We start from the raw sequence: 23,720 nt of genomic DNA, 5'->3' as shown, positions 1-23,720 counted from the left end.
TCTACAGTATTGCAGATCAACAAAGATGACAAGAAAACTATATTAATCTACCACAAAGTCGATTTGGAACAACCCACAACTAGAAGGCAAATATCCGTCTGAGGATGATCACCAATGGAGTAACGCTGAAGGTGCCCTACTAAAGAAAATGCAAAATGTTATGAACTATCAGGCGATCCGATGTGGAAAACCAAGATTTATAAAACAGGTTTTAATTAACTTTCTGCTGTAAAGAGCTATATAACATAAGGAGCCTAGATGATACTGCAGATAGGCCTCCATCCTTTGAAAAAAGAACTGCCCTAAACTGTTTAAAAACGGGAATGGCGATACTTGGTGCATATGCTAACATGAATTGACCTTAGGGTTTTTTATATGAATGGGAGCTATGATGACCACAGCAGCAGCATATGGTATTTTGCCGTGGTCGAAGGAAGTGAATGCAAGCTTAAACGCCCACGGTTGTTTAAGATCACAGCACTGCAGCACAAACGGCTACTGTTGAAAAGTCGATACGTCCGAAACAGGCCTATAAGTGCGTCCCTGCAGAGCATTTCCTTCGACGGGGTGGGTCAAGAATTTGCAAGCCAAAAAAAGTAATTTGTGTTTATTAAACCAGACTGTTGCGTGAAAAAATGCAAAAAACATAAAAACTAGATAAAATGTGTACAATAATTCTAGAGATTCCAAGTACTGTACCCTAAGTAAATTGTGCTTACCCTTTCATAAATTGCAAAAAATACTTACTGATTAATATAGCTTGGCATTAATCAGATTAAAAGCGCTGAAGAGAAATATAATAAAACTGAAACAATTGGTTGCAATAATTAATCGATTTCATATTACGAAAGTTCCAAGGGAAAACGAGCTACCTTTATTCTGTTCCTTTATAAAAGCAACATTATGACACATTCAGTCTGCAATGTAAGATGTTTTGCAATTTACTGATATTTAATTTGGAATTTTCATTTACAATATCTTGAAAATAATGCAATATACATAATTCATATAAGTTATATTATAATAAAAGGACACTGAGCTGTAATAAATCTTTAAATAGATAAAAAATAACAGACGTTGGTGAAAAGTCAACAACTTTACTGGAGAGGTACGATGATCAAAACAAGCCTATGTTGTTTTGTTGCAGACGAAAGTGAACGAAAGTGATTGTAGCAGATTGTTCAGTTAACTGACGTATTCAACGCACTTGTGTGTTTTACGGCGATCGGAAGTTCGTTTAAGAACTAAAATAAGGGCATTATCAAAAAGCTCACCACAACGGCACTGGCCTAGTTTTCAGTTGAAGCTTTTCAAGCTACGGTAGGCGAAAGGTCACACGACCTCATGATTTTGGAGTTCTTTTTTTCTATGGAAATTACGTTACTCCACCCGTTTAGACATAGTGCCTATTTTTTACAATATATAAACATCTTTTGTCACATTATTAAATTGCAAAAATGGAAATTAGCCAAGGCTAGCCGCTAAGCCCCGGCCCTGAGTGGTTACGGGACCTGCGGCTAGCATAACTTAAGCTAGGCTAGCCTGTAGTCTGGCCTCGGGTAGCAACACTATATTTGTAGCTACAAGGTGAGCTTAAGTTTGCTTATATCTGTACTGACCTAATCCCTGGGTTAGAATGCAGAATAAGAGGTCATGAATTACATTTGGCGGTCCCGGAGGCTGAAGCCAACCCGGCCAGGTTAGGACACAGCATCCAAGGTTAGGTCAGGTAAAGTTAGGTCTGGTTAGGTCATTTTCCCTCGGAAATGCCTACTACTAAAAGGCTACTAGGCCTACAGCAGCCCTGACCCCTTACTCTGCACTTGCTTCCCAAGTTACCCTAAACTAGGTTAACATTAGCAAGGATAATAGGCTAACGTAAATTAAGCAAGTATAGCCTAGGTTAGGTTATCCAAGCTTAACAGAGATTTCTTGCCATTGTTAGGAAACCATTTACTGACTTCATGGTTAAGGCTAATCCAATACAATTAGGCCTATCATTTACATCCCACGTTGAGTATTTGTTATTCATGCCATACTGGGTGGAGGGAGGAAGGACAGTGCCTGGGTAGGATGGGATGTATGTGAAGTATGCTTCTTGGACACAAAAGAAATGAGCCAGTTTTGATGAAGTGAAAAGCAAAATCCTACAAAAAGTAAACTGAATCTGCTTTGTGTGTATTAATAATTGGAAAGTACTGAGATATGTGAAAGATGAGTTGGAAATTTTGATAGAAAAATTGGGGCAGGCACTGGGAAAGATGGTTGATCATATTTCTGTAAAGATGAATAGGAAAGGTATTCAGCTCTGATGCATCGAATTCTTCACATGATGATGCAGTCAAGAAAAGGAAGAAAAAGACAGCACAGTACTAGGAATCTTATGATTTTTGAGTCTGCAGATAATGAATGGAGTGTTTACAAAAAAAAAAAAATGTTGTTGAGGGGCCTTGAGAAAAATACAAGTTGCTAACAGCAGATTACAAAGAAGTAATTATAGATTTTGAAACTGAGGGTGGGTGGGTGGATGAAGACAGGATGCTGCACATAAGATTGGTAATGTTGACAATGTAACTAAAAAATATGAAGATTTCACCCAAAGTTATAAGTAACTTTGGGTGAAATCTTCTCCACTTTATATAGCTACGTTGTCAACAATACCAGTCCTATGTGCAGCATCCTTTAACCCCCTTCAAATCCATAACTACATCTTTCTTTGTGATCTCCTGTTAGCAACTTGTATTCTTCTCAAGTAAAAACTCAAGTGATGAGCGAAAGGAAGGTCTCTATGCAATGTGATTGCAAGAAATGTGTGCAAAATTTTGGGAATACTGAAAGCAATTTTTCAAGTATTCTTGATAAGCCAGTTGCTGGGAATACCAAACGTTACATATTGAAATTTTATCCAATTGTGAGAGACTTCATTCCTAAGAATCATGATAAAATAAAGCCAGAGTGGGGGACATGTGACTTATGAGACAGATATCACATCACCATGTGTTTTAATTGTCAAAGGAATGGTCTTATTGAACAGAAATGCCTTCTCAGAGAGAGCTGATCCATGCCGTAGCAAGTGTTCAGCAAATCACAGAACAAGGGATTGCTACTCTACAAATAAAAGATGAACACAGTAAATGGCATGAGATTTCACAAGTTTGATGTGAATCATGTAGTGAATGAGAAATGTATAATATTAGAGGAAGAGATTAAGAGGATTAGAAACAAACTGACCATGGATAGTTATTCTCAGTGGTTGCAGATAAAATATGACTGCACATATTGAATGGATGGAAATAGAACAGCTGAAATTAAATGTTTAAAATAAGTTCTAAAATAACACAATATGACATAACCAGATATCATGAAAACATTGCAGCTTCAAGGACAAATTAAGCTAATCTTTGGTATCTTAACAAACCACTGATGTCACATCCTACCCAACCATACATCCCCTCTGGACTTCCCTTCAACCTTATCTAAATATTATGACAGTAATATATACAAGGATATAAAATGGAATTATAGTCAACACATTTTAAGAATATCACTGGGCCACGCCCCCTTCCCCTGGTACCGTAGGTAATAGCATGATATTATCATTCCACGCTCTCAGATGATATCAGTTGCTGCTTGACTATGGCACTGATAACATCGAAAGGATGTTCATTCAATAACCAAATGAGGCTCAAGAACCTGTAAGTTGGTATTTATTTTTGTACAGCTGTCCTATCAACATACTTCTGAAAGTTTCCTCTTCACAACAGAAATAGTAATTCTCTCCCTCTGTCTGTGTGTATGTCAATGACCACTGCAACTTGCTCATCCCAAGAGTAGGGATAAGGGTGGTACTGGATGCCATCCTCATGAGAGTCTCTGAATCTTGCATGATCTTCTGAGTCCAGCTCACAATAAGGACAGCGCTGCCAGACGTATGAGTAATATCACGAAAGAGGGAAGGGGGTTAGGCTAGGGTGACAAGGTGGGGTAGGGAGGATGTGGGCGTGGCCGAGTGATATTCTTAAAATGCTTCAACTATAGGCATCAACAGTAGTAAGTTAAAGGCTACTGTAGTTTAAGTATAATATATTTCCTATTTTGATTGAGAGGAGAGGTGAGTGTTTCATGTCAGCCTTTATTTCAATCAATTTCACATTTATGTCACTTCATTTTATCCCATTTTGATAATTTTATTCCCATTTTATAAGTACTGTACCTAAGTACTGTATACAAGTACTGTATCTTCTATATGGGCATATGTTTATTTCACAACATGAGGTCTGGCAAAATAACTGCCTATGCTACTTTGACAGATTGTATGCTGATCTTTTATCCAGCTAATTTGACTTCAGTAATTGTTTGGTGGTTGTTCATAATAGCTTGCAGGTATTAATTTCCTTTTTTCAGCATTCAGTAACAGGCCAGTGTGATGCTTGAACATTATATTTTTCTGACTTTCTTAATTATCAGTAATTAATGCCCTTTTCAGACTCTGCTGATGACTCCAGATGAAGAATGTTACCAGGAAAGCTGCCTTTGAGCAGCCATCAGGAAAGTTCCCATCCATCTGCTGCCAGTAGCTCCAGTCAGAGATACGAACCAATAGGAGGAATTGCAGAAGCCCAGGAGTGTACAGAAACTTCTGGCTGGTCACAACCATTATGCAGTTGCAAGAAATCTCATTGTTCAGACTGTAAATATGGATTAGAACAGTCCAGTAATATTGAAAATGGGCCAAAGGATGTTGTGCGTGTCAAATTGACTAGGGCTTCAAGTTTAGACCACCAACAAAATCAGTTTTATGTCAGAGCTGCAGGTGGAATGAGCATTCCAGTGCCAGTATCAAAAATGTCATTTGAAAACAGCCAACACCATATAAGGCCACCCCCTGTTCACACAGTTCCTCAGCTTGATGATGTGTCTTTAGACATGTCGCAGTATGCCAGAGACGAATCATCCCCCAGTTCAGGGAAGAAGACAAGTAGTTACCTTCCACTTAGTGTTGAACTAGTAGCTGGTAGGGGCACCACCAGCATGCCTGCTGATGGTAATAAGAGTTCGCCAGCAGGTGGAAAAGTGAAAAGTATGCCTCCTTCAAGGACATTAGCACTTTCAGCATCGTTGTTTAAGAATTACCTAATCCCAAGCAGTGATAAATCACAATCAAAAACCACAGCCTCAACTCCAGAGACTGAGAATTCTGTGAAAACAAAAATGATGGGGATATGGAATAATGTTAAGTATGGTGAGTGAATGCTCTATTTGGATTTATCAGTGATTTTATTTAGTTAAATGATATTGTAGATATTGAGGTTCCAGATTTGATATGACCGATACAGTGTTCAATTGCTACACTAACTTACATGATTGACACAGTACTCATAATTACACTATGTATTGCTACATTACTGCTTGTCATAGCAGTTACCCTAAACTGCAAGACCATGAAACTTATGTCAAAGTCTCACTTATAAAACTATTGATATACTCTTAAAGAATGCTGTGTTGTAGTATAGTTTTAATGAATTGATAGTTATGTAGTTAGCTAAAGTTGTTTGATACTCAAATTATTTGACCTTGTATAATTTCTGAATGATTTATAAATGACAAAATTATGGCTCATTAAACTTTACTTGCAAGCAGTTGTAAATACAGGGTGTTTCGAAATTAGGCCCCCCTTCTCTACAGCATACACCAAACTTGATATGGACAAAAACAAAAGTAATTCAGAACAGGTATTTATTTAAGTTTCTCTCTGAGTTTTTAATATTTTGTGTGGCCTCCATCTGCCTGTACCACAGCCTGCATTCTTGAGGGGTATGATTTCAGCAAATCGCAAAAAAGCTGAGACTCAGACTCCATTTCCCTGAGCACTTCGGTCACCTCTCTTCTCAGGTTGTCGAGGCTTGGTATACCATCATAGTTCGCTGTGTGCACTTCAACACGATCCTTTAAGATACTACCAATGTTTTCACACACATTAAGGTCAGGGGAGCTACCTGGAAATTCACTTGACAGGAAGAAATCGATACCACTGTTTCGAAGCAGCTCCTGTGTCTAAAGAGCCTTGAAACATGGTGCCTTATCAGGCAAAAATGTGACTTCTTCAACAGATAACACATTTTCAGGATCTTTGAAGTGTTCGCCATTCCATGACTGTCCTTTTTCTTTGATGATCCACATTAACCGTTTGGCTGTGAAACAGATAAAAATTCCCAAACATTCAGGAAATGTCACAACTTGGTGATAGATATGCGTCATCGCTGATATCATCCAACTTTGCAGCCCAAATGATGTCATTTTTATGATTTGGCTTCCTGACTGTGTAAATGAAGAATTCATCTGATGCAGCAACATGGAGAAAGTCAGCTTTATCCCAATCTTTAAAAAATTAACCACAAAACCATGCACAGTCTTCTCTCTGTTGCAGAGTGATGTTGGGCTTGCTGATAACATGAAATGGCTTGATATCAGATTTTTTCAACTTACGATATACAGCACTATAACTTCTCTTCTTTCCCCTTTTTGTTCCTAGTTCAAGCACCAATTTACGTAAAGACTTTCTTGGTCTACCCACTGCCTCAGCTATGATGTCTTTTGACTCCTGAGAAAGGACTTCAGGCCTTCCAAGATTCTCACTCTTTTCGCAGTGACAGTCATATGGATTTTTGTTCCAGTTTCTTTTAACAAAGGATTCATCTCTTTTAATGTATTTAGCTATCCAGGAACATGAAATGAAGGATGCTCCAGCATCCCTGGCCTCTCTGAAGGTTATGGCCCAGATTTGGTCAATCCATCTGATTTCCTCTGAGTCATTAGCCATGGCTGTATCTAACTCCATCACTCAGTCTGAAAATACATGAAATGTAAAATGAAAAATAGCTTAATAGAAACTTAAAATAATGTACTTGGAGATATGCTATAGCAGAAAACTTCCTAACTTTCCATTTATTCTGTGGAGGGGGGCTCTAATTTTGAAACACCTGGTAGTACATGTTTGTAGAGTTGACAAGTATCTAAAGGAATGGCAGATTTGTTCCTGCATGAATAGAAACCATTGCCTTTTATATTATATAGGAATATTCCTCATCACGAGTCGGTGTCGGTTTTGAAACTTGGTAAAAAGGTAGATAACCAATGGTAGGTGGGTGATCACTCACCTGCCATTAATGAGCACTTTTTCTTCAGCTGCAATTGAACTGAGACATTTTCCTGTGCTCAGACTGACCATCAGTTTGAAACTTCTTTCATTGTTTTTATTGTGTACGGTGGTATTTCGTTTTGTTCGACATGGATTTAAACAAGAAAAGGGAATAACGAAAGGTGTCAAGAACATAAGTGGTTGTTTGGTCACTTTATGTCCTTGATGTTAGTTTAACCAGTTTTGTTGTTCTGCATTGGTGCTAGGAGAGGTTCAGCAGCAGCAGAGAAAGTCTAATAATGTATGACATTTTCTTTGAGGGAGATTACTTTGCCTTATATACCATCATATCTTTTTGGCCCTCCTTCCCCCAGACTTCCCTTCTCTCACCCTGTCTTCTCTCTGGTCTGCACTCTCCACCATTGTCAACCCAGGTGCAGATACCAAGTTCTCCCCAGATAAGACAGCAGTGCATGATTGTGGTTTGCCACTTCTTACCAACACCTGATCTGTGGCTTTGCTGAAGTACTGATACATGTTTTTGTTCAGTATTCCAAGTGACCTGTAACCAAGCAACTAATCATTGTTGAGCTCCTCATAGTGACCATCTTGCCCATAGGGATACTCCCATGAAATCTAGTACAAGCTGTACTCCTTTAAGCGCTGCTTCCTACCTTGATATGTCTTCTAGCCAAGGAGAGTAAGAATTGTGGACAGAATAAGGTTAAGAGCTTCAAGTGCATATCTTCTTCCTCCTCATTGAACTCTTCCGCTTCATATTTTTCTGCCTCTTTTTCCTTCCACGGGAAGAAGAGGTCTCAGAAGCCATCTTACGAGATGTTTAATCAGACTGAGTGAGCGCTATCCTTATTCTGGGGGTTGGTGACAGCAATTGCTTACCTGCAGATGGGATGTCTTCTGTAGGTAGGGTTGACACCAGGTTTTCAGGGCATGCTCATTAAACACTGTCTCCCATCTACATCTGCAATGAAGGACTGTCCTGAACTTTTCCCGGATTCTACTTCTACCAAGATATGCAGAGAAGAGTTGGCACTGTGTTTCTGCTCAGAGCTTGTATAATCCTTTGATCATATGCTTGCAAAAGGGAGGTTCATGTGCAGTGGGTTGTGTGGTCATGCAAACCTTTGAGGTTACCTGGTTTATCCAGGACTGCCGATGTATGCATACAGAGAAAGTTCAAGTTCGGAGGTCACCACATTATTATACTGCTGAGTATTGTGGCAATTCACATGAACATGATCTTGCAGACACTCAGCGTGTCCCTGATTTGTCAAAGACTCCACAGTTTTGAGTCAACCTCAGCTCGTTATCATGCAAATGTCTATGAGAACATGGACATCGGTTTCAAGTGGCAACTAGTCAACCTTAAATCGTTATTCAGCAGTTGATACTGCTCGATCCAATTGTTCGTGTCCACAGTCCAAGAGTTCACCAGGGCTGACTGATGTGTTAGCCTCTTTCAGGAGAGGATCAAGTCTTGCTTTGGGGAATCTGAGTTGGAACTTTTTTCTTTTCAAGAGGTTGATTAGCTTACTGTAAGATGAATGATCTTTGTAAGGAAGCAGTGGCCCTAAGTTGAGTTATCTCATCAGTACAGCACATTCTAGGGTGTACTCAGGCGGTGAGGCAGTCATTCTGACAACTGTTGTTGCTGCTTGCTTGTGGTATCCAAAGGCAGGTTAACACTCTAATCTGCCAATCAGAAGGCTCCCTCCCAACAAGTAGATCGAGCAAGCTACACTCCTACTATTGAAATGCCAGAGAAAGTTCCACTTGCCTGGAGATGCATGGACTACTCCCTCTCAAGTTGTTTTATCAGTATGCAAGCTGACAAACAACCTCCCCATGAAGAAACCATAAGAAGGTTCTACCTTCAGTCATATGGAGCAAACTTTGTCCAGTGAAGACATGTCTTTATGGCTGTGTTCTTCTCCCAAAACTCCAACAAGTTTTGGCTAAGTAGTTTGGTCAGTAGGATGGATCAATCTTAGGTTCCTCTTTCTTAGGTTTCTCTTTTCGTTTTGCAGAGTAAAGTAGAAGAGGTGGTGAAGAGGCATGCTGACAGCCAGGACACTTTGATGCATCATGCAGTCTCCTCAAAGTCCGATAGAGCGTAGGGAACTATGCCCAAGTCTTTGGGAGCAGCCTCACCTTCTTGTGCCAGAGACAGAGATGGTGAACCCACACCTCTAGTTAGGGCCAGGATCCCTCCAAGTCTTTCAGTCTTCCCTGCCCAGTCCCAGCTGAGAAGGGAGGTAAGGAAAAGAAATGGGGGTGGGTACAGATTGGCAATACCCCTCCCCAGCTGCCCCAAGTAGGGGGTTGCCTGTCATGCCATTGGACAATGTGACAGACATGGGGCAGAGATCTGGGTAGTCTGTGACCTTCAGGATGGGGACAGACAGCCTTTCAAGGACCAATGACCTTCCCATCTCATTGACAGTAGCATTCAAGATGTACTATCCATGATCTCCAAAAGCTGTTGGTCAAAAATTTAATGGATCTCTTTGAAAGGAAAGGCCTTATGCAGTAAGGAATCATATGGTTTTTAAGGGCTGGTACATTTGTTGCCCCATCCTTTGGTTTTTTCATAGACAAAACTTTCATAGAAGGATTGGATACCCTGAGGAGAGACATGCAAGATACCAGAGGTTTTTTTTTCACATCCCCAATTGATTTTAGGCCATGTTATGCTCTTGGTCATTTAGATTGCTGTTGGTAATGTCACTGTTTTTCACTATTTGTGGATGGTTCTTCCTGAGATGTTGCTGGAGTAAATGCTTCTTTGGGTATGAGAAAATGGGTGCAGCATAAGTGGTTAATATGTAGAGGATATTCATTCAGTTTGGCAAACACAAGTTTTCTTGTCCTTCAGTATGCCTTGGTAGTCGGCTTTGAGAATATTAAACAGCTATTTAACATGAAGTTAAAAGAATGAAAAGTATGTAAATACTATTAAATGTAAGCAATTTGATATTCGTAGATTTGCATCGATGTCAAATTTCTTGGTTTGGTCTTTGAAATCTGTGCCTTTTAGACTTTCAACTTTGTTCTCACAATGCAGTGTAATGGAGAGACAAATCATTATTTTCTTATTAAGTCTCAATTTTTCTTTATTTTTATTTAGCTCTGTCACCCTTTTGTTTTCTTCACCAACAATAATCTTTTTATACAACATCAGGTTGGACAGTAAATCTCAAGACAAATTTCTCTAGGGATTCCCCCGTTTATCTTCTTGCCAGTGTATACCATAAATCCTTTGGAGAGAATGATGATGAAGCTTCAGAAGGTAAGTTTTTAAGCTTTACTTACGTATTGTGTGTAGAGTGGAGCCTGTAGCTTTATTGGTTATCTTGAGTTGGAATTTAATAAGTACAGTACTGGGTGACTATATGGCAACTAATAATTGGTGACAATATTGTAACTAATAATTGTGAACTTTCAGTATGCTGAAAAAATAGACTGAATTTCTAAGAATAGCAATTCTAGTTTTATGAAACATTTCTTAGCAAGATATTTTATCCCTATGTTTTTCTTATGTCATCCCTCAAGTAGTCTTTCTAAAATTATTCCCATTTATAATGAATCATCACTTAAATTCCAAAGGAAAGTTTAGTGTTTTCCATACATGCATTTTTGTTTTCCAGAAATAGAAGAAAATGGCATGGAAGCTTTCAAAAGACATTTCTATAGCCTCGTCTGGTGCACGTACCGACGGCAATTTCCAACACTACAGGACTCTACATTGACCACCGATTGTGGCTGGGGTTGCATGTTGCGTTCAGGGCAAATGATGGTGGCACACGCACTTACTTTGCACTTCCTTTCTTCACGTATGTTGTTTGCAAGAATGGTTTCCAATGCTGTTAGTCAACAAGTCAGTTCTAACCTTGATGAGTAGTTCATAATATTTATATCTCTTGTAATATGAAATGTTTATTCTCTGTGCAGTATTGTATTATGAAATCCATCTGTTAAAAGAACACAAGGTATAAATATCCCACATGGACAAAAATATTCTAATGAAAAAAATATTAATAAGAATTTCCTCTGCTCAACATAATTGTGTCGCTACAGTATAAAACCTCTCATTTTACTAAGTTTAGCAGCTGGAAAGTTGCTGTTAGCAAAATTCTTTAATAGGTAGAACAGTTCTTGAGTCACCCTTTCAAGTAAATTCTCCGTTATTGCTACTGGGATCTTCCTTACCCACAATAGTGGGTAATGAAACACTAGAAAACAGTCTAGCATGTAGAAGCAAGCCATCCCAGAGACCTAATTAGATATTGGCTTCTACAAAGCCCAACTCCATCATGTTATTTACTGTTACTTGCTGTTATTATTCTTATTTTTAGACATTGAAAGGTGATTTTAATAAGTACTGATGGCTTTATACATGAGTAATTACAAGCTAGTTGCTAAATAAAAGCACAGTTGCTTATGAGCCTGTTTCATACATATTTAAAAAAGCTATACAGTAATTTTCATCTACATACACATGCTTTATCATGCACATACATGCATACTTAAAAACAAAAGCATTATATTCAGTTTTTTTGCACCAAAATCAGCAGTTTTTCTTGTATAGAGCACAACTTCCCGCAAGCATAAATTTGGTTTATTATTACCAGTACAATTCTGTACCCCAAAGTTAATAACTTGAACTTATTATTTTCCCTCAAGTAACTTCATTAAAAATTAACCTGAAGGGTAAAAATTAAACTACCTGGATGCAGTGTAGTGTTAAGCAAGGAGAAGAGAAGAATAGTTAGCAGGTATAGTTGTAATGGAATGGAATGGAACATAGAATTTAGGCCAAAGGCAAAGCACTGGGACCTGTGAGGTCATTCAGCACTAGAAGGGAAATTGAGAGTGGAAAGGTTTGAAAGGTGTAACAGGAGGAAAGCTTTGCAATTGCACTATGAAACAATTGTTAGGAGAGGGTTAAGGATAGCAAGATGGACGAAAGAGAATGTGAATGAAGATACAGTAAAAGGAATGAAAGGGGTTGCAGCTAGGGGCCCAAGGGACGCTGCAAAGAACCTTAAGAAATGCCTACAGTGCACTAAGTGATGTGCACTGACGTCACAACCCCCCTATGGCGGGTATTGTTGGAAGGGAAGTAGGAGGCTAGTCTTGTTCAGTTGCCAATTTTAGTTTTTATAATCTTTTAGAGCTCTACTTAATGGTAATCAAAGAGTATAATTTTAATTTATCAGTCTTGTTTTTGATGGATGAAATGAGAGAAAATGTGATCATATGTTGTCCAAAACCAATTCCTGCATTGCCTTTTCCATGTGAACCCTGCTAGAGAATCTGTGAAAGTGGGTTCTCCGTTACACTGAGAAAAGTGTCCTCAACAGCATATACTGCAAATTATATACAGGATTTGCTCTTTCTAAAGCTGTCATAGCCTACCCCTTATTTAAAGTTAAAGGTACATATCTTTTTATGATCTTTAGTTGTACAAAGGGAGTTAAAGAGCTACTGTCACAAATACAATTCTTATCCTAAAACCAAGATCAGATGAGCATCTCTGAGGAGGAATGCAGAATTACAAGATGTAAATCAAATTAGCAAAATCACAGATAAATGATTCTTTGTGGATCCCAGTTGTATAAAGTGGGCTGAAGTGCTACTCTCACAAGTACAACTCTTATCTTACAAACTGAATCAGGAGAGAGCTATTTAAGATTTATCTATGAATGTTACAAGGACACAGTATCTATTATGTTCAGTTAGACAGACTAGGGTGAAGAATTATATTGCCGTGCATTCAAGTAGTACTTCAATATAAGAAGCCTAAGAGGTTTGTTCATGTTTAGATGCATATCATACTGGAAATCATTTTCAGATTCCATGTATATATAAATCTCTAATTTTGCTTAGAAATGCCCTCTGTTCATCCCCTCCAATTGGTAATTTACAGCAATGACTTCAACTTCCCAAGGAATAAAGAAATACAATGATGCTTCACAAAGGGGCTCCATAGGATGAGAGAATGACTCAAGAATTCATTTCCTTTGTTGATCATTAAGAAATGTAAATACCTTCATCTATCTTAACTGGGAAATTTACCCTGAAATTTGTCCATTTGTATACTGTACCTATAACTTTATTGCATTATCATATCAGAGACCAGTTTTTGTATATCCCCTATAATAATTTATGATCCATTTAGTTGCACTACTGAATATTTAATTGAAATTCCTGAGTAATAGCAAAAATTAAAGGTGCTAATAAAATGTGCACATATGTGTAAGACTATAATCTTTTGTAGGATGGCGACATATCAAAAATATCAATGAAGGTCCGGAGGAAAAAATCCACCAGAGAATAGTCCAGTGGCTAGGAGATTCTCCTTCTCCGCAGTGTCCGTTATCACTGCACAATTTAGTCCATTTTGGAAACAAACTTGGAAAAAAGGCAGGTGACTGGTATGGCCCTGCTTCTGTTGCATACATTTTCAAGTAAGTATTATAATGTATCATTATATTTTCATGCCGTAGCTGATAATTTATTAGTAAATACATTTTAAAATAAAAGAGATGGTGATTCTTTTCATAGCTGCTGGTTCACTTGATATTTATTATGTTATTCATTTATTTTGTTTGATTTAAGTGATTAGGAATTTAAGGACTAGGCCCCAGTCTTCGAATCCCAAAGGGTAAATTTTTTGTTTGAAGAAAATATCTTAAAAATGCATCAGTTTTTAAACAGGCTTGTAATGAAATGGCCAAATTGAATGAAAGTAAGTACAATGTACTATATTGGTTGTCCCATCCTATTTATCTGTTATTTGCTAATGATTTAAAACAACTCCCATAATTTGTTTTCATGAAGAATTTTACACATAGTATGTGGTAGATTGGTTTAACCTTCATCCTCTCACAAAAAGTTAATGTCATGAAATTATAATACAACTTCCCTGTTTCTTTTTCAGAGAAGCTATAGAGATGGGCTCTAAATATATTCATGATCTGCAGCGAGTTTGTGTGTATGTAGCCCAGGATTGTGCTGGTAAGAGGAATTTGCCTTAATAGTTAGATGTGAATTTGTACTGAAATTGAACACACTAATTTGATAATTTTTTATGTATATGGAGGGCCTGATCCAAAATATTTTTATTAATAATTGCATTAGATGAGTAAATTTTGCTCTTTTAACTGGGGAGTTGAAATTAATGGGGGGAGAGTCATTAAAAAATTATGAGTATGTGAAATACATTGTGGAAATTACAGTGTGTCATATCTTATATGCAACACAATTACTGAAACAAATATTATTGATGTACTGTATTTTGTTAAAACCATGGCATTTACACGTGGTATAGTTTTAGCGCTTGGCCTTTGACCTAAATTTTATATTCCAATTCCATATGGTAAGAGTTAATTTTCTTTCATTTTGTTTCTCGTTTTTCAAATTTCTTAGGTTTCCATAAAAGATACATGTTGTTAGTACAATACAGTAATAATTCATTTGTGTAGTGTTTCGTTTCCTTATCGGTTCATCTAGAACTACTGTATAATTGTAATGAATTGCTTGTTTAATTGTTCAAAATTTGGACAAAGTCTCAGAGAAAAACACACCATAATTCATTATTGACATCTTTGTTGTTACCATTAAATTTTTAAAATTAGCATCTTAAAGCTGATGAGCTTGAGCAGGTTCAAGTAATGGAAACTGTATGTAATATTATGGTGAATTAGATCAGCAAGTCTTCATTTATTAGATCAACCTAGTCCCTGTTTTTTAAACTCAGGGTTGAGACAAGGGTTTCTCTGATATTTTGGTAAAAACTTTTGGATGTTATTGGAGCATTTGGTAATTTGTGTATAGTAGCTAGTAAATATAATGAAAGTAAGGATATCATATACAACTAATCTTTGAATATTGTCCTGTGTATTGCATATTGTATATTAATTTTTATTTTGATTTCAACAGTTTACATTCAAGATGTCCTTGACCTGACAACTACCGCATGCATATGTTCCAAAGGTGACCTTATAAAGATGTCTGAAATGGCAAATGTGAAGAAGAAGTCTACCTCAGATTATTTAGAAAAAATAAAATCATCTGTCACCCCAAATTTCTCTGAAGCAAGTGGTCAGTTAGAAAATGGTAGTGGTGGTTTAGATCACAGAGGCTATGCATCCGATATGACTGAAAGAAATGTAAATAGAAATTATTCAGAAACATTTTTTGATTCTGAGAGAAGTAATAAGGACTCTCAATTAGTAACAAATGTAAGACAGACTAATGAGAATTGTGATAGATTTAAAACAATTAGTGAGCCTGTAGACAATATAGTAGGTACTGCTACTGGTTTGCATCAGCCCAGTCAGTGCCCTAAGTGTGACAATTGGAGATCTGTGATTATTATGGTACCAGTAAGACTTGGAGGGGAATCCTTAAACCCTATATATGCTTCATCTGTGTGTTCCTTGTTCACTCATGAACTCTGCATTGGCATCATCGGTGGGAGACCAAAGCATTCGCTTTATTTTGTAGGATTTCAAGGTAGGAGTTTTATTACATCATATTTGTTTTTAACATATATTTCTGTAATCATGTGTAAACAGTGATTGAAACTCATGCCTTATCAGTGAGAACCAAGATTCAGTCCGTAAGCAAGATGGAACAGCTTATGCCTGCTTAAGCTATTAAAACCCTTTATGCCTCTGTTGACCCAGCTGGTAGATTAGGTACCTAAACTCAGTCTTTTTTTACCGAGGCGCATTAGCACTCACTTGTAGGGGTGCCCTTTTAGCTCACAAAAGTTTCCTGCTAGCTGATTGGTTGCGAGTATTTTGTCCGAATAGCCATCATTGTTTTCAAATAATTGCCAAGTAATGTGAATCTAAACTTATTTACTAACCTAAATTTCTCCCTCAGATATATTATGTTTTGTCAATAAATAATGTTAACGAAAAAGAGATTATAAAGTATTGTGATGGTAAGTCTAAAGTTAATAACAACGCCCGCTGAAGTCAACGACAGGAGCTTGTTTTCGGATGCACGCTGAATAATTTTTTTAATTTTCTCATATTTTAACACAAACTGGGATAAATTACACTAAGCATAAGAAAAACATGTTATTATAAACTTTCTTTGAATACCAGAATCTACTAAAGACATGGAATTAATAAAACTCGCTATTGGTGAAAACTTCTGGGGAGGTAAAAGGAACAGCCCGTGGCTTTAGATAAAATTTAGATAAAATTACCTAGATAGGTAGGCCTAGTTATTCATATGACATCCACATGCCAGCAAATTTTGATGGGCAAGAAAACTTTTCAAATACATATCATCTTTTATAGGCTTTTGTGCCGAAGTCTTTTGTTATATCATTATGATAAATATGAAGAGGCGATTTTTTTCTTTTACATACTAATAATAATGTACTTTCCTTATTATGGCTTTATTTCTTGCACACATTTCAAACTAGGCTAGCCTATGTCTATGTGTCTTACACCATTTTTTGACAATTGCAATAAATTTTGCTTAACTCTTTAAGGTAAGGAGTAACAGTAAACAGTAGTTGATGCTTGATATAAGTTAGGCTGGGTGTATGTAGGCCTACGATGTAAGTCCGTATAGAAAGGGTTTGCTAATTTTGTCGTAAAGGTATAGATTCCATTAATAGCACTATTTTCGGTTTGAGGATACTGTAGTGTTCCATAAATTGCAAAAAAATCACAAACGAATTCATAATTTCACCGAGTTACAACCGCAATACCCCTCCCTCTCCCTTCCCTCCCCACCTCGGTATTTGACAGTAGACACCTGTAGCCTACTAATCCTTAAAATGTATATGTGTATAGTACATTTTCTACTCAGTCGCATATTCTTTTACTTCTCAAAATACCCGCAGAAACTCGTGCTAACCTTATATGTGTCCTGAACAGAACGCAAAATACGAAAATAAAAAGTTTTCTTATCTCGCATTGTCTGCTGTAACTTACATGAAAGAGTAAGTTGTTAATTTCTGCAAAATATATTTTTTATTAGTGTGCACCTACAAAAAGAAGCATAGAAACTATTTACAGTAATTGCAGATATAGCCATTAAAGTAATCAATAACAACACTGATTTCAACACTTACATAAATCAGGAAAAAGCTGCAATGACATAAATCAGGAAAAAGCTTCAGTGACATAAATCAGGAAAAAGCTTCAATGACATAAATCAGGAAAATGCTGCAATGAAAATCAGCTGGTTTTCCCGCCAGGCCGTCACAGGCTGTTCCTTTTACCTCCCCAGAAGTTTTCACCAATAGCAAGTTTTATTAATTCCATGTTTTTCATAGATTCTAGTATTCAAAGAAAGTTTATAATAACATTTTTTCTTATTCTTAGTGTAATTTATCCCAATTTGTTAAAATATGTGAAAAGTAAACAAATTATGCAGTGTGCATCCAAAAACAAGCTCCTGTCGTTAACTTCGGCGGGTGTTGTTATTAAATTTATACTTATCATCACAGTACTTTATAATCTCTTTATTCGTTAACATTATTTATTGACAAAACATATATCTGAGGGAGAAATTTAGGTTAGTAAATAACTTTCGACTCACATTACTTGGTAATTATTTGAAAACAATGATGCTATTTGGACAAAATACTTGCAACCAATCAGCTAGCACGAAACTTTTTTGAGCTAAAAGGGCACCCCTGCGAGTGAGTGCTAATGCACCTCGGTAAAAAAAACAGTTTAGTGGTTCATTCATTGTGGTGAGTTTCTGCCAGGGCAGAGAAGGATTTTGGGATGTCAACTGATAGCAAAATATTTACTACGAAGAACCAGGAGGGTAACACCTGTAGCTACTCTTTTCAGCCTCCATGGGATAACTCCTGGTTCTAATCCATCCAAAAGGAAAAGGCATATTGGTAGAAAAAATATGAGGAAAAGGCATATGGGTAGAAAAAAAATGTGTACAGACGTATTCATCTCTAGTTTAACTGCACTAATAGATCCAGAGGTGGTGGAGAGGGGTGAAACACAGACATGGGTAATATCCAACCCTGTTAGCATATGTTAGCTTACCACAAACCTTAGTCTGGCCTTAAAATTTACATTGCCTACTCTATGCACACACATCTACTGTATATAGCAATAAAAATAAGTAAAAAAATGAGTAGTACATTTAATTTACCGTAAAATTAGTGAATGTCTTTATGAAAAGTTCATAGACTAGGCCACAATAAGAGGTTACGTAGCTAGGCAAGACAGATGGAGTTGGAGAAGTATTTAAATATTTTAAGACAAAACTACAATACAGTAAAGGCTGTTACCATATGTAAAGCAGTTTAAAAAATCTACATGAAAGATTGCAGTGCATTTCATATATCTTGAATTGGTAGATGTTCTGTTAGGCTACTCTTCTTGCATTGATTGAGTTGGAGGGGGAGAAGTGCAATAATTGCATATTTACTTAAAAGCTGTGGACTGCAAACATATTTATTTCATTTTACATTCTGAATTAAACTGAAATGTTTACATTGGCAATAAAATTTTAGATGATAACGCACACACACTTTCAGTTGTGTAGTAAGGGAACTAACACTCAGACTTCACTTCCACCTCCAACAACAGTCAATGCTACGAATATTGCCATCCCCCTAACCTTGTGGCATTATTCAGTCAGTCAGCACTCAGCACTTGCACTACGCTAGTCATCATACATACAGTACTGAGTGAGCTCACCTAGCTTACCAGATGTTATTATAACAGTAGTTTGCTCCTACTTCCGAACACTTCCTGTTTGCATCAATCACGCAGATCTTTGCTCTTAAGCACTCTTAAGTGGTTGTGCATTTAAGGGTGTATGCCAGTTTGCGTAGTAACAAGCAAGGTTAAGGGTATAGTGCATTTACAGAAGTGGGTAAGTGAGGTACTCTATTACTATACTGTATATAAAGTGAAACATTCAGTAGTCATGCATCATATTTATTTTTTCTGTTAATTTGGTTTTCTTAATTGAAGTATTATCATTTTACATGACAGTAAAAATAATTTTTATTATCAATTTTACGTCCAAATTAAATGTTGACATTTTCAGAGGAGCATTTGATTCATCTGGATCCACATTTATGTCAAGATGCAGTCTCATTGACCCAGCCAATCACCCCAGTGTCTACATATCACTGTTCTTCTCCTCGTAAGATGTCCCTTTCTCGAATGGATCCTTCTGCTACACTAGGATTTTATTGTCACACTCGAACAGATTTTTTGCGCCTTATGGAAGAGTTGCCGGAAGTGAGTAAAGATTGAATACATTTTTTTCATATAGTGCTTTCTAAAGATTTACCATTTTTTCTCTCTTTCTCTACACTTGGATTTAAAGGTTGCAGGTACTACATATGATTTAGTACAGTGAACCCCCCGTATTCGCGTTGTCAACGTTCGTGGACTCACGCATTCGCGGGTTTCTCTGTGTAACATATCTAGCCATCATTCGCGGAAAATTCGCCGATTCGCAGTATTTTTCACTGAGAAATATTCACTAATTACTGTATTTTCATATAATTTTCATGAATAAATGCACTTTTTGTGATAAAACTATTAAAATATTCAGGTATAAGCATTTTTACAGGGTTTTCTGTGTTTAAGCTATCAAATTGGGCAGTTCGTGTTTTTAGAGGGTTTTAAGCATTCGCGGATTTGACCCATTCACGGGGGTGTGGGACGCATCCCCCGCGAATACAGGGGGTTCACTGTACATAGACCTGTCAAAATATTTACCTCTTAATCTGACAACAAGCAACCATTTGAAAAAAATTGAATACTAACAAGTCTTCATAAATGATGGCACTTATTAATTGTTGATAGAATCTCTTATATTAGTCTCCTAGTGACAAAGGTATTTATGTATGTCGTCAGTGTATATCACCCTTGCCTTGTCATTGTAACCCCTCCTACACAGTTTAACCCTTAATGGACAGGCATCATCATATGAGTATCTATAATAGGTTTTGAGTGATGGACGGGCTAATTCATATGTGCCATACTATTTGGATGAATTTAGCAGGAAAGATGTTTTTAGCACTCCATTGGTCCATAAATGACTTATGGCAACTGTAGTAGCTCAGCACAGGACAGAGGGAGATCAGTATGCCTTGAGACTTGATGGGGGAATTAATGTATTTGCCCCCCCTCTCTATCCCATGACGTCTTTTTATTTATTTGCTCATAAATATACCCAAGGAGTGATGTTGGTTTTAGTTCGTATCTTTTATGATAGTATATGTCAGCTATAATTGTGATTTTGCAAAGAAATATTAGAAAAAACATGTATACCTCACAAAAAGTTGCTGCATCTCCCCAACTCAGTAAATCTCGTAAATATTTTACAACAGATTTACTCAGAATTTGTTACTTATTTTAGTTCTTATCTGTTATGATATTGTGTGAGCTGTAATTATAATTTTACAAAATAAAATAAAATTATTAGAAAAAACATGTATAACTTAGTAAAATAAGCATATTTGTACAAGTGTCTTGTAAAAGAGGCCCACACAGGGGAATGCTTGTTATGTCTGTATTTAAACCAGATTAATAGAAGAGAGTGACTCCAACTTATTTCCATGCTTATAGGCTATCAGACTTTTGCAGTACTTAAAATACAAACCAGGCCAATTTCTCCACTTGTCTCCTTAGAATGATGATGCAGTTTTTTATAAATATTGTAAAATATTTTTTCCTTCTGTATTTTTTTTTATGAATTCTCAAATAGTAATTCTGTGAATTTATTCTTTTCCTGCCAGCTTCTCACACCCAAGGAACCAGGGTACGAGTACCCAATATTTGAGTTTATAGATGGACGGTCAGAGGATGCTGATGCCCTCGCACGACAGCTGACAACCGAGGATGAAATGGCTGCAGCTTTGCCTAGAGACATGCCTCTGCTTCCTCAAGACTCGGAGGAATTTGTATTTATATAATTACATAACATGTAGTAGCTGTTAGTAATTATATATTTGTTACCTGGATTTGTTTCAAATAAATTATTATGTACTATAAGAAAATATATAAATGTACAGTATGATTATACCAGAATGGTATGAAATTCTCATGTTCAGTTGTACTGTTCACGCACGAATCCCCGTTGAGCTGCTGTGCATATTGTACTAAGTTGATTAGCCTATATGGTGTTATGAGGCATGTCTGTAAAATATCTTTGGAGAAAATATTCTCATTTTAGCCATGCACTCATACTTTATTAGTATGAGGCAAATTTTGTAAAATATCCTTTGAAAAAATATTCTCATTTTAACCAACCAATCATCCTTCATTGTCAGTTCATCCAAAAGTCAAAGGAAATTTTTACTTATCGCAGAATCCCAGAGATACCCCAGCACTTTTGTGGTAACTGTAATAAATACAGGCTAACCATACTCATGTGGTGTTCTCTTTTTAAATTATTTGCACTATTACATTCTTCTCTCTTCATATGAATGAGCTCATGAAATAGCTTAGAAGGGTCGACAGCTCATGCTAAATAAAAAAAAAATAATTTTGAGCATAAGACCCAGTTGGTCTGCACCAATCTCCCTGTAGTGTGTGTGTTTTTGTTTTGTGATACTTGTATCTTCATGTTTTTTAAAGTGCATGCTTATTTTATGTGAATGTAAAAAGAATATGTGATTTCAGGTGCCTTTTGTTGGATATTTGAGACTGTAAATGACTGTAACTTATTTATTTTGTAACACCAATAATATTGCATAACCACTTTCACTCGAGCTTGAATTACATTATACCTCGTTGATGTTTGTAACAGATTAGTTTCTGTATTTTGGATGCAAGAAATTACAGTGAAATGACAAATAATGATGTAAATTTTCTTTACTGTAGACATCTTTGTGGTTAACCTTTACATACCAAAATGATGTCTGTTTTGACAGTTAGATATTTTTCTTCTTTACAGTAACTTCAGAAAGAAGCATACGTACTGTATAGCATTAAGTATCATATGTACATTATACAATCATTCAAATCCTGTTCTTGGGTGACTGAGCTGACGAGATGCTGAATGATTAGTGCAGCAAGTCAGTCAGTCAAGTCATGTAAATTTATTAGGATAGAAACAGAATTAAAATGGACTGTATCATAAATATAGTTATGATATCATTATGTATTAAAGTGCCTGCACTAATTCACAATATACTGTTCTAAATGTAGGCTTGCTAGAGAAACAAAGTAAGCAGGGATACAGTATTTAATCATTCATGCTGTGCATAAATGGACTACAATCCTGTGAAGTCTTTATAAGATGGGCAATTGAGGACTAGTATTATTAACTAGTGTGTGAGATGGTTGAACATATAGTAAGTGAGGCTACCATATTTTGATAAGCAGGTACAATACATTGTTTAATATGACGACTACTGTAATTTTAGTTGTAAATCTAACAAACCTTTCAGCTTTTTACAACATCAAAAGGAAAACCTGGACTTTATTCATGTCGACCATTACCACAAAGTTATTTAATCAATACAAATTATAATTTTAACAGAAACTTAGGGGCTGTTTATCTTTTTGGTTCCTTAATTGCATTTCAGCCAATTGGCATGTTCTTGTCTTCAGTGACTTTTAATCAGAATTTGCATGGGCACAACTTGAACTGTCAATATTTTAAACACACCATTTATGCCAGCTTAGCATAATATGGTTGGCATTCATTAAATGGAAAACAGAAATCTAGGAGTTTGCTATCCTTGAAACACGGATCATTCAAAAGGCTTGACAACTGATACAAAATAGAAATCTATGATCATCCTCTGTGAATGAAAAAAGAAATGAGAATTTTGTCTAGTATTCCACTGTAATTACAGCATGATAGTCTTCATTTTTATATATGCATTATTCAGAAGTTATCATCTTTAAACTAGTTATCTTTTAGCTAGTACATGGCCAAACTGCAGTTTTTCTGTGTAATAGAAAACTGATGCAATTATTGCTATGTGCATGTAAAAGGAGAGGGTAAAAAAAATACAAAGAATTTGGAAAACTTGACTAATGAGATTTAGAACTTTTAAAAAATCAAAGCTGATGTGCTCATGGCTTTTCAAATTGAGAAAACTTTTTATTATTAATATAAAATACCCTAACCAGATAATTTGGGTCATTTCTAGATAATGTAGGGTGAACCCAAAACAAATTATTTATAAATAAGGTTTATGATAATAAAGATACTATAAAAAAATTAAAGAAGTAGGACAGCTGGATGAAGAGACCATAGAGAATAGCTAAAGGCAGAAAGCAATGGAGGTGACAGGTTGCAGGAACTCTAAAAAAAAAAAAAAACATCCCCCACACGAAACTGCACAAGGCATGCTAGGTAGTCCCTAAGGTTACTTTAGGCAACTGAATCAAATTTAGGGGAAAAATCAAAGAGACCATCTGAAAAGAACAGAAGACATAAAGCCGCAGTAAAGCAAAGTGGTGGAATAAAGCAGTAAAGCAACTAGATTCTGATGTAAAGATATAAATCAAAGTTGTATAAGATGGGCATTAAAGGAAAAATTATCAGATTTATAAATTCGTTTTTATCAGAAAGATAT

General features: G+C 36.4%; 1 protein-coding gene across 1 annotated transcript; it reads left to right on the top strand.

Annotated features, from left to right (window-relative positions):
• The first annotated feature begins 1,102 nt into the window (after positions 1-1,102).
• On the top strand, positions 1,103-22,679 carry LOC136842479 (cysteine protease ATG4D-like). Its single transcript, XM_067109856.1, has 9 exons — positions 1,103-1,320; positions 4,487-5,242; positions 10,341-10,448; positions 10,807-10,992; positions 13,440-13,629; positions 14,103-14,179; positions 15,104-15,679; positions 19,220-19,416; positions 20,925-22,679. The coding sequence occupies exons 2-9, from the start codon at positions 4,513-4,515 to the stop codon at positions 21,099-21,101; spliced, it is 2,241 nt and encodes a 746-aa protein (XP_066965957.1). The 5' UTR covers positions 1,103-1,320; positions 4,487-4,512; the 3' UTR covers positions 21,102-22,679.
• Positions 22,680-23,720: the final 1,041 nt, after the last annotated feature.

Source organism: Macrobrachium rosenbergii, chromosome 10 (genome assembly GCF_040412425.1).
Source record: "Macrobrachium rosenbergii isolate ZJJX-2024 chromosome 10, ASM4041242v1, whole genome shotgun sequence".
Classification (NCBI taxonomy): Eukaryota; Metazoa; Arthropoda; class Malacostraca; order Decapoda; family Palaemonidae; genus Macrobrachium; species Macrobrachium rosenbergii.
This window is presented reverse-complemented; position numbering and strand designations above follow the sequence as displayed.

What these genes read in the sequence shown, in the direction of transcription:
- LOC136842479 (XM_067109856.1), top strand. Translation starts at nt 4,513, where the DNA reads ATGTTACCAGGAAAGCTGCCTTTGAGCAGCCATCAGGAAAGTTCCCAT. An exon ending in TCTGTTGCATACATTTTCAA is followed by an intron (nt 13,630 to 14,102) that starts GTAAGTATTATA and finishes TTTCTTTTTCAG; the next exon opens with AGAAGCTATAGAGATGGGCT. An exon ending in TTATGGAAGAGTTGCCGGAA is followed by an intron (nt 19,417 to 20,924) that starts GTGAGTAAAGAT and finishes TTTTCCTGCCAG; the next exon opens with CTTCTCACACCCAAGGAACC.